This window comes from Paramisgurnus dabryanus, chromosome 8 (genome assembly GCF_030506205.2).
Source record: "Paramisgurnus dabryanus chromosome 8, PD_genome_1.1, whole genome shotgun sequence".
Classification (NCBI taxonomy): Eukaryota; Metazoa; Chordata; class Actinopteri; order Cypriniformes; family Cobitidae; genus Paramisgurnus; species Paramisgurnus dabryanus.
The window spans coordinates 7,255,031-7,268,407 of NC_133344.1; the positions used below are offsets into that span (position 1 = coordinate 7,255,031).

Here is a 13,377-nt window from a genome sequence, read left to right on the forward strand (position 1 = left end):
TTATTTAAATGAAAACTCTGGTTACTTACTGTAATGTATTCTATAAGACAGAAAGACAGATATGCAAGAAAAGACATACAGAAAAATGTAAGAATCCGCACAAAAATAAAAAAATTAATTTACTCGTATATACGTACGTTCTTGGCATTCACAAAGTGTCTTACGTCACGCCGAGTGCGTAGTTGCCTTGGGAACCACGACCGCTTGACCGTACAGTGCAGTGACGTTCAGCGCAACTACACAACAAATGACACGGATTTCATTTCGACACTGCTCTCAAACACAAATAAAAATCTGTGTTTCTAATAAAAGTCGGCTTTTCGTTTAACGACAGATCTTTATTTTATTTTAGATAAATACATACGCTTCATTTGGGAGAGATGGCGGTTAGATTAGCCTAGCCGGCTAATCCTGCAGAAACTCTGATCCTGCTTCATTTGTACAGTAAGACACGTTTCTTTATTTATGAAGCGCTTTATTTGCTTAACAATGCATTGTATAAGTACTTTGCTTTGTGTTTGGTGGTCATGTTGTTGCTTTGTGAGGAAACATCAATATTTAAACAAACTAAATGATTTGTGTCTGGTTAGAATCATGTGTGTCATATCCCAGTGTAATAAAAACACGTAAGCATGACAGTGGTGTAGGATCAGGTCTTTATATGCATTAATAAGCAAGACACTCAAACTAGTTTAAACTCATAAAGATAGTTTGCTGCCATCAGACAGATTTGATCTTCTCTACCATGCGTGAAATTTCTCAGACTGATATATCTGGGATAAAGCAATTGAAAATAAACTTTGCAAATGCATAAATAAGGTGATTCAAACCATGTGAAGAAGTTGTTAATCCAGATTAACTGCATAAATTGTTCAACAGGTGGTTCTGTAAAAGCAAGGGATGATGTTTGACCAGATAAAAACTTTTCTGTATTGTATCTTTGTTTTTGCTTTTCCTGTGTTTAGATTTATTATAGTGATGTCATCGATGTTTTTAAACAGGGAGAGATGCCGCCTGGTAGAGATGACCCTCGTAAAGTCTTCATACTGACCACGGCAGGAAACTACTTCAGTCTGGACACACCAGCATCTCCATCCACCAGAACTCCACTGGATAACTTCTTAGATGATGGAAATGAATTTCTGCTCACTGTCAGCAGACATGAAGACAAGCTGCAGTTCTCAAACAAGGTGATAGTGTGTGAACTTGTTTAGTTAACTTGTAACTGAACAAATGAAGAAACAAATAAATAACAGCTATCATTCACTTTAGCTGGAGAGTATGGACGGCGGTGAAGGAGTTCTTGTGTTTTTTAAACCTCGTCCGTGTGTGATATCTGAGGAGAACCTGCACAGATCTGTCCTGGTCTCATCTATGCTGGAGTCACCGATCAGCACGCTGTACCAGGCACTGAGACAGGTCTACGGCCCGGTTCTGCTGCAGGTCAGACACACACACGGTTTGGTACTGTGGTAATGGCATAGCTTTGCACAAGATGTAAAATAAATGTTTTACCCTGCTGAATTATTAATCTATGCTGTGTGTGCACAGGACGATAAATGGAGTGAATCATTTGATTCAAAGCTTCAGTCTCTGCTGACTGATCTTGAGGTCGGATTGGGCTCTGTGCTAAGACATTCACATGCAGAGGATTCTGGGAAACACCGTCCTACAGAGACCGACGTGCTGGGTGAGTTCTGACACACGCATCATTTTATCCTGCTTTTCTCAGTTTAAGATTTATGTAAATGTACTTGAATGACACTTAGGGCTGTTTATACCTGGTATTAAGATTTCGTCAATTGGATCACAAGTGGACAAGAGAGACACATTCACGTTTACACCTGGTATTTAAATCCGTCTCTTTTTCCACTTTTGACCACTTCTGTCCTGATTACTTTGAGGGGGTTACTAAAATGACGCAAACTAACATTAAAGGCGGGGTGCATGATTTTTGAAAAACACTTTGGAAAAAGGTGTCGGGCGGGGCACCAAAAATAACCCTTGTAGCCAATCAGCAGTAAGGGCACGTCTACTAAACGACATCATTGACCCTGTCCCAAATTACGCACTTCATGTGGCCTTTCGGTCTCGTGGCCTTAAATTGCGCATGCTCGCTTAGTCTACGTGTCCCATCTGAAATTTTTGTGCTTTGAAGTGTGCTCATCGGCGCCTCCTATGCCCCCTTGATGCGGTCTTCAGCAAAGCCTGCACTTTACCGCTCCTTGCGAAAGAGCAATCAGACCAATCAGATGACGGAAGGGAGGAGTTCACACTGACCTCTCTACCGATTTCCGGTTTGACGCTCGAGTCTGTCCCAAAATACGACTCTGGTGCACCCACGTGGACTCGCATCAAGGGTCCCTAAAGTCTGCCCTACATGATGTCATCCAAGTGTGGACTCTGGGGTGGACCACAAGTCCGGAGTGTTTTATTTGGGACAGGGCTATTGACTGGGTTGCTTATGGTTGGGGCGGGTCTATCGAAAGAAGGCCCAGTTTAGGGGTGTGTTTGTTTAGGTGATTTCAAATATCAACATTGGATTTCAGAGATCATGTACCCCGCCTTTAAGTCCGCTGCTTTTGTTGCTAGTAAACATGCTGCACTATGTTTTCTACATGTATATGTAAAAGCTTTCTTTGATATTTCGGAGCAATCGATAGAATAAGCTCACACAACTTTCACACGGTGCAAAATGAAACAAAGACGAAAAATGCGGAATAGACGCTTCAGTTTTGTCAATGAAAGCCGAAAGTTCACGCTCAACCCTGTTGGTTCGTGCTAGAAGTCACGTCAAATGTTAAAACATTGTGCTCAGTACCTCAGATTAGATCAATAGGCAGAGAGTAGGCGATCTCTTGTGCAGGGTTCCCACGGGTCCTTGAAATCCTTGAAAGTTTGTGAATCAAGGAAAAAAAATCAAGGCCCTGGGATGTTTTTGAAAATATACATAAATAGATACAGGTCATAGAAAGTGCTTGAATCTATTTTATGCAAGAAGTTTTTTGAAAAAAAAAATCCATATTATTCCCTGTGTAGTTTAGGATAATATTATAAAACTTCTAGACTTTTTAAGCACACGTGCTAAACTGTTCGTTTTAAATGCTTATATCTTCTGTATGCGAATGTTGATTCATACCAAAATGCTTTTTTGCATAGTTGTGTTTGACACATGAAAACGTCTCGGGTTACGTACGTAACTGTTGTTCCCTGAGAAGGGAACGAGACGCTAGGTCTCCCTTGCCATACTTCCTGTGTCCCTGTAACGCCGTCTTTGGTAATATCTCAGATAGCGATAAATTTCCTGGCTCCGGCGTCACCCTGTCTTTGTTGTTAAGACTCACCATTGGTTGAATTTGATATACACATTCAGACGCACTTACCCCTGGAGGCGTCCCCAAAGTGTCACCACAGTGACGCAGCACGAGTTCCCTCGAAAGGGAACTGTAACAATGTATCTTTAAAGGTAACACAATGTAACCTTGCTCTCACTTGAAATGTATCCCCACATTTAGTCCTTGAATTTGAAGGTATTGGACCTGGAAAGTCCTTGAAAGGTCCTTGAATTTGAAGTTAACTAAGGTGTGGGAACCCTGTATTTAGCGCCGTCTACTTGTGATTCAATCGACCAAAATGCATCTTAATATCAGGTGTAAACAGCATCTTGCTGAAGTGTACGTGTGCTTATGCATGTCCGTGTGTATGTGCACAGGTATCATAACTCCTCTGGATGAGTTTCAGTACTGGACTGATGTCAGTCGATCTGGGCGGCACAGCAAAGAGAGAGACAGAGCTGCGCATTTCTCTGAACTCTTCAGAACCATTGAGAAGGTTAAAACGCACACATACGCAAACACACATTTACTCTAAACAACTATAAGCCTTTGGTTACAAATGTATGCTTAAAAACTAGGCACATCCAGGACTCATTTCATTCTTTCACACAGATTGTGAAATATATGTTTTCCTGCAGGATTACAGTAATCTGGACAGTTTCAGTTTGGTGGAGGTACCGGACTTGATTGAAAGCACACGAGAGACAGTAGATGATGTGTGGAAACAGAACGAGCACGGACCCTATCCCGAGACACGCATGATCAGACTGATGGACGTCATAGGTTCCTCTGCTGGATCATCATGATTTGTTTTAGATGACTGTGTTGATTTATGTTCAGATCATGAAGATATCTGCTTTATATTATTTATGATAAAGTACTAATGTGATGTGGCATTCCTTATTCTCGTGTTTGTAACAGGTGGGGCTCTGGCCAGATTAGTACAGAGGAAGTTGAGTTCCCTGCACCTGTGGGAGGATCAGTATTTCACTGTAAGGGAGGGGCTTAAAGGAGGCGTGGCCGTGTGTGAGCAGTGGGTGGCGGCCTGTGAACACCTCACCGGTCAGGTATGGAAACGTTACTCGCCTCATCCGTGGAGCAGCGAGAAGCATCGCCCGCAGGGGTTACAGAGCCTGGCCCAGCGATTGGAAGAGGTGAGATCACACACCTATCAATCATCACAGTGTGTTATTATGCGTCGTCTCATGGTTTGTGTGTGTTTCAGGTGTTACAGGTGAGAACTGTGTGTGAGAAACTCCAGCGGCTGGTATCTGGAGGAACACAGCAGGTTTCAGGCACGCGCGTGTATCAACCTTTCACCGGACTCAACCCAATACACTACAATCCTTATACTGAGGTACACACATACATTGTTTACATATACATAGTGCAGATGTGAGTTAGATAGTATGTGTGTATAGAGATGACTCAAAATGTTAGTTTTAGCCAAGGAGCAACCTTCAGATCTCTCTGATAAGCCAATATAGAAGTGACTTAAATTGCAATTCATCGATGGGGCCACTAAAGACTGTCTTTAAAAAGTCAATTGCCATAGACCCTCATGTTAAAATGGCCAACTTTACAGTAGAAAATAATATGTTTACAGCCTGGTACAAAAAGTGTTTTTGGTCTATGATGCGCGGTGACGGCAGGCCCTGCCAACTACTGGCTTCAAAAAAGCTCTTCCCAAACCTACGGGTGACGTCATGGTCACTACGTCCATATTTTTCACAGTCTATGATTTTAGCTCTAAAATGGTGATATCAGTGAAGGTTATCATGAGGGTGATAAAATCAGTGTGATGTTCAAAAGTTTAAGTGTTGTATGTGTCTGTGTTTTTAGCCCTTATGGAGAGCTGCAGTTTCTCAGTTTGATCGTCTCATCACTCCGGCTGAACAAGAAGCTGCGGGGAAACTGAAGACCCTTATAAGAGACGCACAGGACAGTCCACAACAGGTTCAAACTTAAACATCTACAATACAAATGAAGAGTTTGGTTTCAAAACGCAATATATCCATTTTGACTAATTGGGGTAAAATTGTGTTTTCTATACCAAGAAAGTGACAAGATGAAAACAAATATTTTCTGATACAAACGTTCAAATAGCATCTTTAGGTTATAATAACATAAAAAATTCAAATCCATTATTTAATTTTCAAAGATTTATTATAAAAACGTGCAAAATTCAATAAATCCATGACAAAGTTTTTTTTTTAAAATGCTATAAATCTATTGAATCAATTTATAAATGTGCATTCATCTTTGTCATTTTATATTAATTTAGTTGACTAGTGGTATACACTGATAAAAAATAAACATTAATGGCATTAAATCAAAACACTTTTTTTGTCAGCGATCAGCTGTAAAATGTTTTGGTCCTGCTCGATTTTTGTTGGCTTTGAGTAAAATAATGGAAAGTTTTTCGTAAGATGCCCTGGAATCAATGTGTTAGCATGACAGAAGCTTAATGCTGTCGGCAGAACAAGCAACAGCCGGCATTTTTCCTTCGCCCGAGTGCCTCTCGCTTTTTATTAATTGATGTTGATGGCTTATGTTTCTTCCCAACCACAGAAAACCACCACAGGTTTATCAATGGCATCAAAAGTATTATTTTGTTTTTGTTTGTTTGTTGATCTCGAAGTTCAAAGTAGATGAGGAAAACTAGGATTTTGTGTGTATTCAAAGCGACGCTCTACTATTGTTTACAATGCGTAGAATGGTGCGCTGTGATTGGTTAAGCGGATTTATTGCATTCTGCAGAGAAGAAGGACTGGTGTTTGTTGCGGTTTGGTAAAAGGGAGAAAAGATGACAGAATAACACGGCAGATATTGGATTTTGTGTAAAATTAAGAATTTACTTTATAATAGTGACCAGATCCAATACTGATTTTTGTGGTAACTAATCCTTTTTTTAAATTCCATTTATCGCGTTTTGTAACCAAACTCTTTTTATGAAGAGTTTGGTTCTAAAACGCAATAAATCCATTTTGACAAATTTTGGTAAAAACCTGTTTTCTATACTAAGAAAGTCACAAGATGAAAACCACTATTTTCTGTTATAAACTTTCACATAGCATCTTTAGGTTATAATAACATTAAAACATCCATAATTATATTTTTAAAAATGTATTATAAAAAACTGATAATTTTTTCAGCAAAATGCAATAAATCCATGACGTTTTTTTGTTCAAATTGCTATAAATGTATTGAATTAATATATAAATGTGCATTCATCTTTGCCATGTACAAAACACTTACTTTGTCCTATTAAGAACACTGTCATCACTGCTGTTATACTTGGGACGTCGTCCCTGAACTTTTTCAACAGTGATCAGCTGTCAAATGTTTTGGTCCTGCTCGATTTTCGTTGACTTTGTGTTAAATAATGGAAAATAAAGTGCCCCTCACATAAATTATTAGATTTTTATGGGTTACGTTTTTCCCCGTCACAGAAAACCGTAATACTTTTTTATCAATTCCATCGAAAGTATTATTTTGTTTTTGTTTGTTTGTTGATCTCGAAGTTCAAAGTAGATGAGGAAAACTAGGATTCTGTGTGTATTCAAAGAGCCGCCATTATTGTTTACAGTGCGTGTAATGGTGCGCTGTGATTGGTTAAGCGGATTTATTGCATTCTGCAGAAAAGGAGGACTAGCATTTGTTGCGGTTTGGAAAAAAAAGAGAAAAGATGACAGAATAACACGACGGATATTGGATTTTTAATAATGACCTGATACAATACTGATTTTGGTGTTAACTAATCTTTTTTTTTTATTATTCCATTTATTGCGTTTTGGAACCAAACTCTTTATATATTAATCTTGTTTTATCCACGCCATCAGTGTATCCACAGTCTGGTTCGCAGCTTATTCTGGTTTAGCACTGCACACTTCAGGGGCCGCGCAGCGCCGCGTCGCGCCTAGCAGAACTCGGAGGTATTGTAAACAGGAAGTGCACATTAAAAAACGCAAGCTTCGTCAGATAGCGTCTACTTCAAAATGCAAAATATACGTTAGCAGCCAATGTTAATCCTTAATGATTTGGGACAAATATGATGTTATTTAATGTTAAACTATGCGAGTGGCGCTGTGTGGCGCAACAGGGATTTGAACAACTTCCTGAGTCACAGCGGGGCGGCGCGGACAGGCGCCACCTGGCGGCGCCAGTGTGCGTATACTCATAGAAAACAATGTATTCAGTTGATTTAGAACGGCGCGGCGCTGAGCGGCGCGGCCGGTGTGCGATCCCCTTTAGGAAAAGTATGAAAAGATAATGACACAGTGATCGCCACAAATGATTGTACAGACAAAATCAAATAAATGTGAAGAAAACAATGTGTAGAGTGCTGTTGGTCATTCTCCTGCAAAGCATAAATAACATAACAAAAAAATTACATACTCAGAGTAGAGATCTTCAAGAGTCCAATTAGACACAAAAACCCGAGGTCCGACCTGAGACCCGAGCGGTAGGGCTGTTACAATGATTAATAATCGTCTCATCGCGATTGTTTGACCTCATCGCGATGATTTCAGATCACCGCAATGATTGCACATCTCTTTAAAAAACACAAGGGGGAGCTGCAGCGCCTGTATCAAAGATTCAGATTACGTTATCAGATTACGTTTAAATATGTGTTATGCGTTTTAATATTTACTGCCAGGCAAACCTTGCAAAAGATTTAATTTAAATAATCACAACAATGTGTGAAAATTATTTCATAAACAAACAAAAAATATGAAAATTAAACCTCAAAGCAATAAAACAGACAATTAATCATCATAATCGTCAAAGCACTAAAACATCCAATTAATCGTCACAATCAGCTCAATTTATTAGTCAATTAACCGTCAGACAAATTTCATAACTGTGACAGCCCTACCGAGCGGGTTCGGGTCTAAAAGTTTCATGTGTGCCTCGGACACGGGTCATTTATAATGTTAGCGGCATCGGGTAATTTAAAATGAATGTGTTTTTGTCGAACGGACCCGAGACGAACCAAACTATATTGCATGTGTGCATCAAATCCTTTTCAAACCACAAAATTAGTTGCGAGGGGTTTCTTTCTGTCTGATTGGTGCGCACCGCAGACCGCACACACATCAGTGCCGTTTACATTCGGGTCCAGACGTGTTTGCCAAGGGTCAGGTCTGGATGGATTTGGGTCTTATTTTTTCGGGGTTGTCTCGGGACTTGTCTTTCTTTTAGGAAAAATTATTTATGCACCTCAGGTTTGGGTAATTTAAGGTTGGTATGTTTTCTTTGGACCCGAGACCTCTTACTCAGAGATTCACAGTCCTGTTCTCCTGGTCTTGTCTTAGTTGCTGCAGGTTTTTCAGAAACACAGAGATCTGATCAGAAGAGCCACGATCAGTAGAGAGCTTCAGCCCGAGAGAGAGACGCTCCTCACACGACTGCTGGACTACAACAAGGGTCAGATAACACACAAACACACCGAGCAAACACAGTTAACTAATAATATGAATTGACAGGAGAGAGAAAGACCACAGATTGTATCTCACACTGCATGTGTTTTGTTTTTCAGGACTGCGGGCTGACTTTGAGAGCCGATGTCATGGTGCACCAGGAGAGAAGATGGGTCCTCTGGTGGGCCGAAACCTCCCTGAGGTGGTCAACAATATTGTGTGGGTCAGACAGCTGTTACTGAAGGTACATGCACACAGATTGATCTCACTAAAGATGTGTTTTGGACGTATTTGGTTTATTGATATTAAATGGAGGGTCTCTGCGTGTGTGTAGGTGGAGGACTCTCTGAAGATGTCGGAGGTTCTGCTGTCTGACCTGTCTGGGTTTCAATCGCTGGTCCGTTTCTCCAGTGAGCTCCAAGATCAACTGAGATCTTATGAGCAGGAGCAGTTTGAAGATTGGACCAGAGATCTGCTGTCTGGACTTTCAGATCCTAAATCTGGAATCAGGTGACCAACACACATACCTATTCTAGTGTTAAATGGTTCTTATTATTTTACACTATTTTAAAAAATTTTGTGTGTGTAGTTTACAGGCAAGCAGTCGGGTGATGGAGTTAGATCATGCAGACGGTACGTTGAAGATCCAGTACTCCGACCGGCTGGTGAGTTTACTCCGAGAGGTGCGGCAGCTTTCTGCTCTGGGCTTCAGCATCCCTGCTAAGATTCAACAGGCCGCAAACACAGCTGAGAAGTTTTACCGACAGGCAATCGTCCTCAAGCAGGTCTGTAAACACACACAGGCTAGAAAAGTGTTGTGACTGTATTGTGTAGTGTTGTAAATCTTTTACTATACAGTTGCTGATATTCTTCACTTTCTATTTTTGTGTGTGTATATCTTTGTGTAAAGCCCAACGTTATATGCATGTCTAAATGTTTTTGACAGGTGGCTCATTTCTACAACACTATTGATCAGCAGATGATTCCTTCTCAAAGACCCATGATGCTCAGCTGTGCTCTGGCCTTCGAGCAGGTCATCAAGGTATCGCAAGACAAACCTCTTTGGTAACTTAGATTTACACCTAAGATTCCCACGGGTCCTTGAAAATCAAGTTTTTGAAAATATATATACATAGATACAGGTCATTGAAAGTGTTTGAATCTATTTTATGCAAGACGTTTTCTGGAAAAAAAATCCTTATTAATCCCTGTGTAGTGTAGGATAATATCATAAAAAATCTAGACTTTTTAAGCACACATACATACTGTATCTTCTGTATGTGAATGTTGATCCATACCAAAATGCTTTTTTGCATAGTTGTGTTTGACCCATCGTTTTGGGTTACGTATGTAACTGTTGTTCTCTGAGAAGGGAACGAGACGCTGCGTCTCCCTTGCCATACTTCCTGCGTCCCTGTAACGCTGTCTTTGGCAATATTTCAGATAGTGATATACTTCCTGGCTCTCGTGTCACCCTGTCTTTGTTGTTAAGCCTCACCATTGGTTGAATTTGATATACACATTCAGACGCACTTACCCCTGGAGGCGTCCCCAAAGTGTCACCGCAGTGACGCAGCGCGAGTTCCCTCGAAAGGGAACTGTAACAATGTATCTTTAAAGGTAACACAATGTAACCTTGCTCTCACTTGAAATGTTTCCCCACATTTATTCCTTGAATTTGAGGGTATTGGACCTGGAAAGGTGTGGGAAATACAGGTGTAAATAATTTTCAGCTCGTCCACTTTCGACCACATTCAGAAAAACACGATTGCTTTTGACGCGCATGTTTGAGCAGCCACAAAAGGCCGCCTACTTTCCGCCTACTGATCTAATGAAACGATGTTTTTCCATTGGACATGACTTCTAGCGCGAACCCACAGTGTTCAGCGTGGTCTTTGGGCTTTTATTGATACTGAACTGAAGCGGCTGCTCTCCGCCTCTTTCAGATTTTTTTTTATTTTGCAAACGTTTGAAATTGCGAAAGCTTAATTCATCAATTGCTCTAAAATATCAGACAAAACAAATATGTGCAGCATATTTATTAAAGGCAGGGTGCATGATCTCTGAAAGGCTATGTCGGCATTTGAAACAGTGATGCGCGGGTTGATCCAAAATGAGCGAGTCATTAAAATTTTTTTTAATGATATTCGGGTCGCGGGCAGTCAGTCGTTTAAAATAAAGATGCCAATTAACTATTTTAAACAATTACTACTTTAAAAAAATGTGGGCCAGGAAGCATGTTGGGTACAATTTTTTTATTTTTTTGCGGGCAGGTTCATTGAAACGTCGGTCGGGCGCGGGTTGTTTATACATTGACCCGATCATCACTGATTTGAAATCACCTAAACAAACACGCCCCATCCCAATCTGGACCTTCTTTTGATAGACCCAACCCACACATATGCAACCCAAGCAACGATGTCGGTTAGTAGACATGCCCCTTACTGCTGATTGGCTACATGTGTGTTGTGGAAGTCAGCCCTAATCACTTTTCCAAAGCATTTTTTTAGAAATCGTGCACTCCGCCTTTAACTCTTTCCCGCCATTGACAAGTTTCTCGTCAATAAAAAAACATTAAAAAAGTCTTTCTACAGAAATGTTATGTTAATTTACAATACCGAGATTATCCACTAGATTGTGCACTTACCCAATTTATGAAAAAACTGACGCCAAAATGCTATTTACTAATTTTAAACTCTGTGTATGTTTTGATAATCGTTCTGAATCTGATCTCTAACAAAATTCCTTCACAAAAATGCAATTATTTCAGCTTTTTGCAAAAACATGTGTATATTTAAAGAAAAATACCCATATTTAAGAGTTTATAAGCAGAGAAATAATATTGATAGGATGAAAGTTTTTTCCCTGTTTTGTTTGTTTGTTTATTGTGTGTTGGAAAGCCGAGGGTCTGTTCTTTCATTTGATATATTTGTATGTTTATATATTTTTAAAAGAAAATTTTCCTGGAAGGCATTTTGTGAAACTTTTGTGAAAATCACAAAAAAATGCTAGCAGGCAACTTTTCAAAAAATGGCTGGAGGGAAATGAGTTAACAACACAAGCAGTGGACTTTGACCTAATATTAGTTTACGTCATTTTAAGCCCTCATTTCTCGTGTTTAAATGACAGCAGAGGGACTCGCCCTCAGAAAATCAGGACAGAAGCGGTCGAAAGTGCACAAAAGGGTCAGATTAAAATACCAGATGTAAAGTTGAATGTGTCTCTTTTGTTCACTTGTGAACCGATTGACAAAAACAATCATGACATCTTAATACCACATATAAACAGCCCCTTAGTGATTGAGATCTGAGCTGAAAACTGAATGGTTGTGGGATCGAAGTTGTAAATGTCGTAGGAAAGTGAAAGTATGATAAAGTTTTGCATTTTTACAATCTTCAGAAAATTAACCACAAGCGAAATATGCATAATTATTATGATTTTGATGTATCTTAAATACGGCATCTTAAAGCTGCAATCCCTAATTTTTTCTTAATGAGCATTATGTGCTGGAACATCTCGTTTAATGTTTATATGTGATGTATGTTTAGCAGCAGAACCCGAGGTCACAGTCTCATAATGAAGGCGGGAAACTCCAGATAACATGGGAGAATCCTAAAGACCTGGAGCAGTACATCAGTAAACTGCAGAGCGCGGCCGAGCGACTCTCTACAGAGAACCGCAAACTCAGAAAGTGGCACACAGACTTCACTGATAAGGTGATCTTCCTCTTTTCGTTTTCTCACACTTTAACCTAACCAACCCTGGTGCCAAACAATTAAATCCAAACAAAATCACATTCATAATAGGTTTAATATACATTTCTGTGGAGCATGAACTTATGCCAATGAGATTTCACGTTGCGACAGAAATCGAATCCAGGCAGCAATTAAAATGACTTCCTGTGTGTGTGTGTGTTTTGTACAGGTGGTCCTTCTCATGGGGGTGGATCTCCTGCGTCAGCAGCAGAGATGGAAAGATGGTCTACAAGATCTCAGGACTGGATTTGCCAGTCTGGAGTCTCAGGTGAGGATGGTTCCTCTCTGATGGTTTGGAGCATATCCAGTGTTTCTGTAAGCATTTACAGTCGTGTTCTTGTGTTCAGGGCTTTCGCTCAGGGGACATGAAGGCCTGGCGTCAACACTGGAACCATCAGCTGTATAAAGCTCTGGAGCATCAGTATCAGGTGGGCCTGGAGGCCCTCAACAAGAACCTGCCTGAGATTAACATCGATCTCGTCTTTAAGTGAGAGCTCCTCTCTTAACTCAAACAAAATAATAATTTCTTACTTACTCTCATGTTGCTGACATGCTCTCATATCTCATTCATCTTCAAATAAAAAAAAACTATATGAGAAGCCACCAACGTTTGGCATTAATGACACCAGGCCACATTAAATATTAAGGTGGTGTCATCAAAGTACATTCAGGATTATTCATTATGCAGTTTTTGACAATATACATACATAGATACAGGGCATTGAAAGTGCTTGAATCTATTTTATGCAAGTTTTCTGGAAAAAAAATGCATATTATTCCCTGTATAGTGTAGGATAATATCATACAAATTCAAGACTTTTTAAGCACACGTGCTGAACTGTTCATTTTAAATGCTTTTATCTT

At 39.9% G+C, this 13,377-nt stretch overlaps 1 protein-coding gene across 1 annotated transcript in view; it reads left to right on the top strand.

Moving 5' to 3' along the window:
- The first annotated feature begins 227 nt into the window (after positions 1 to 227).
- Positions 228 to 13,377, top strand: part of dync2h1 (dynein cytoplasmic 2 heavy chain 1) — a 120,196-nt gene continuing 107,046 nt past the window's right edge. The window contains exons 1-17 of the mRNA XM_065280400.2: positions 228 to 444; positions 1,002 to 1,190; positions 1,273 to 1,443; positions 1,552 to 1,690; positions 3,713 to 3,831; positions 3,974 to 4,118; positions 4,257 to 4,489; positions 4,561 to 4,692; positions 5,178 to 5,291; positions 8,654 to 8,765; positions 8,878 to 9,002; positions 9,093 to 9,268; positions 9,348 to 9,543; positions 9,705 to 9,800; positions 12,307 to 12,474; positions 12,683 to 12,781; positions 12,861 to 13,000. Coding sequence (XP_065136472.1) covers positions 1,008 to 1,190; positions 1,273 to 1,443; positions 1,552 to 1,690; positions 3,713 to 3,831; positions 3,974 to 4,118; positions 4,257 to 4,489; positions 4,561 to 4,692; positions 5,178 to 5,291; positions 8,654 to 8,765; positions 8,878 to 9,002; positions 9,093 to 9,268; positions 9,348 to 9,543; positions 9,705 to 9,800; positions 12,307 to 12,474; positions 12,683 to 12,781; positions 12,861 to 13,000 — 2,348 coding nt within the window. The 5' untranslated portion in view covers positions 228 to 444; positions 1,002 to 1,007. The remainder of the gene's footprint in view (positions 445 to 1,001; positions 1,191 to 1,272; positions 1,444 to 1,551; positions 1,691 to 3,712; positions 3,832 to 3,973; positions 4,119 to 4,256; positions 4,490 to 4,560; positions 4,693 to 5,177; positions 5,292 to 8,653; positions 8,766 to 8,877; positions 9,003 to 9,092; positions 9,269 to 9,347; positions 9,544 to 9,704; positions 9,801 to 12,306; positions 12,475 to 12,682; positions 12,782 to 12,860; positions 13,001 to 13,377) is intronic.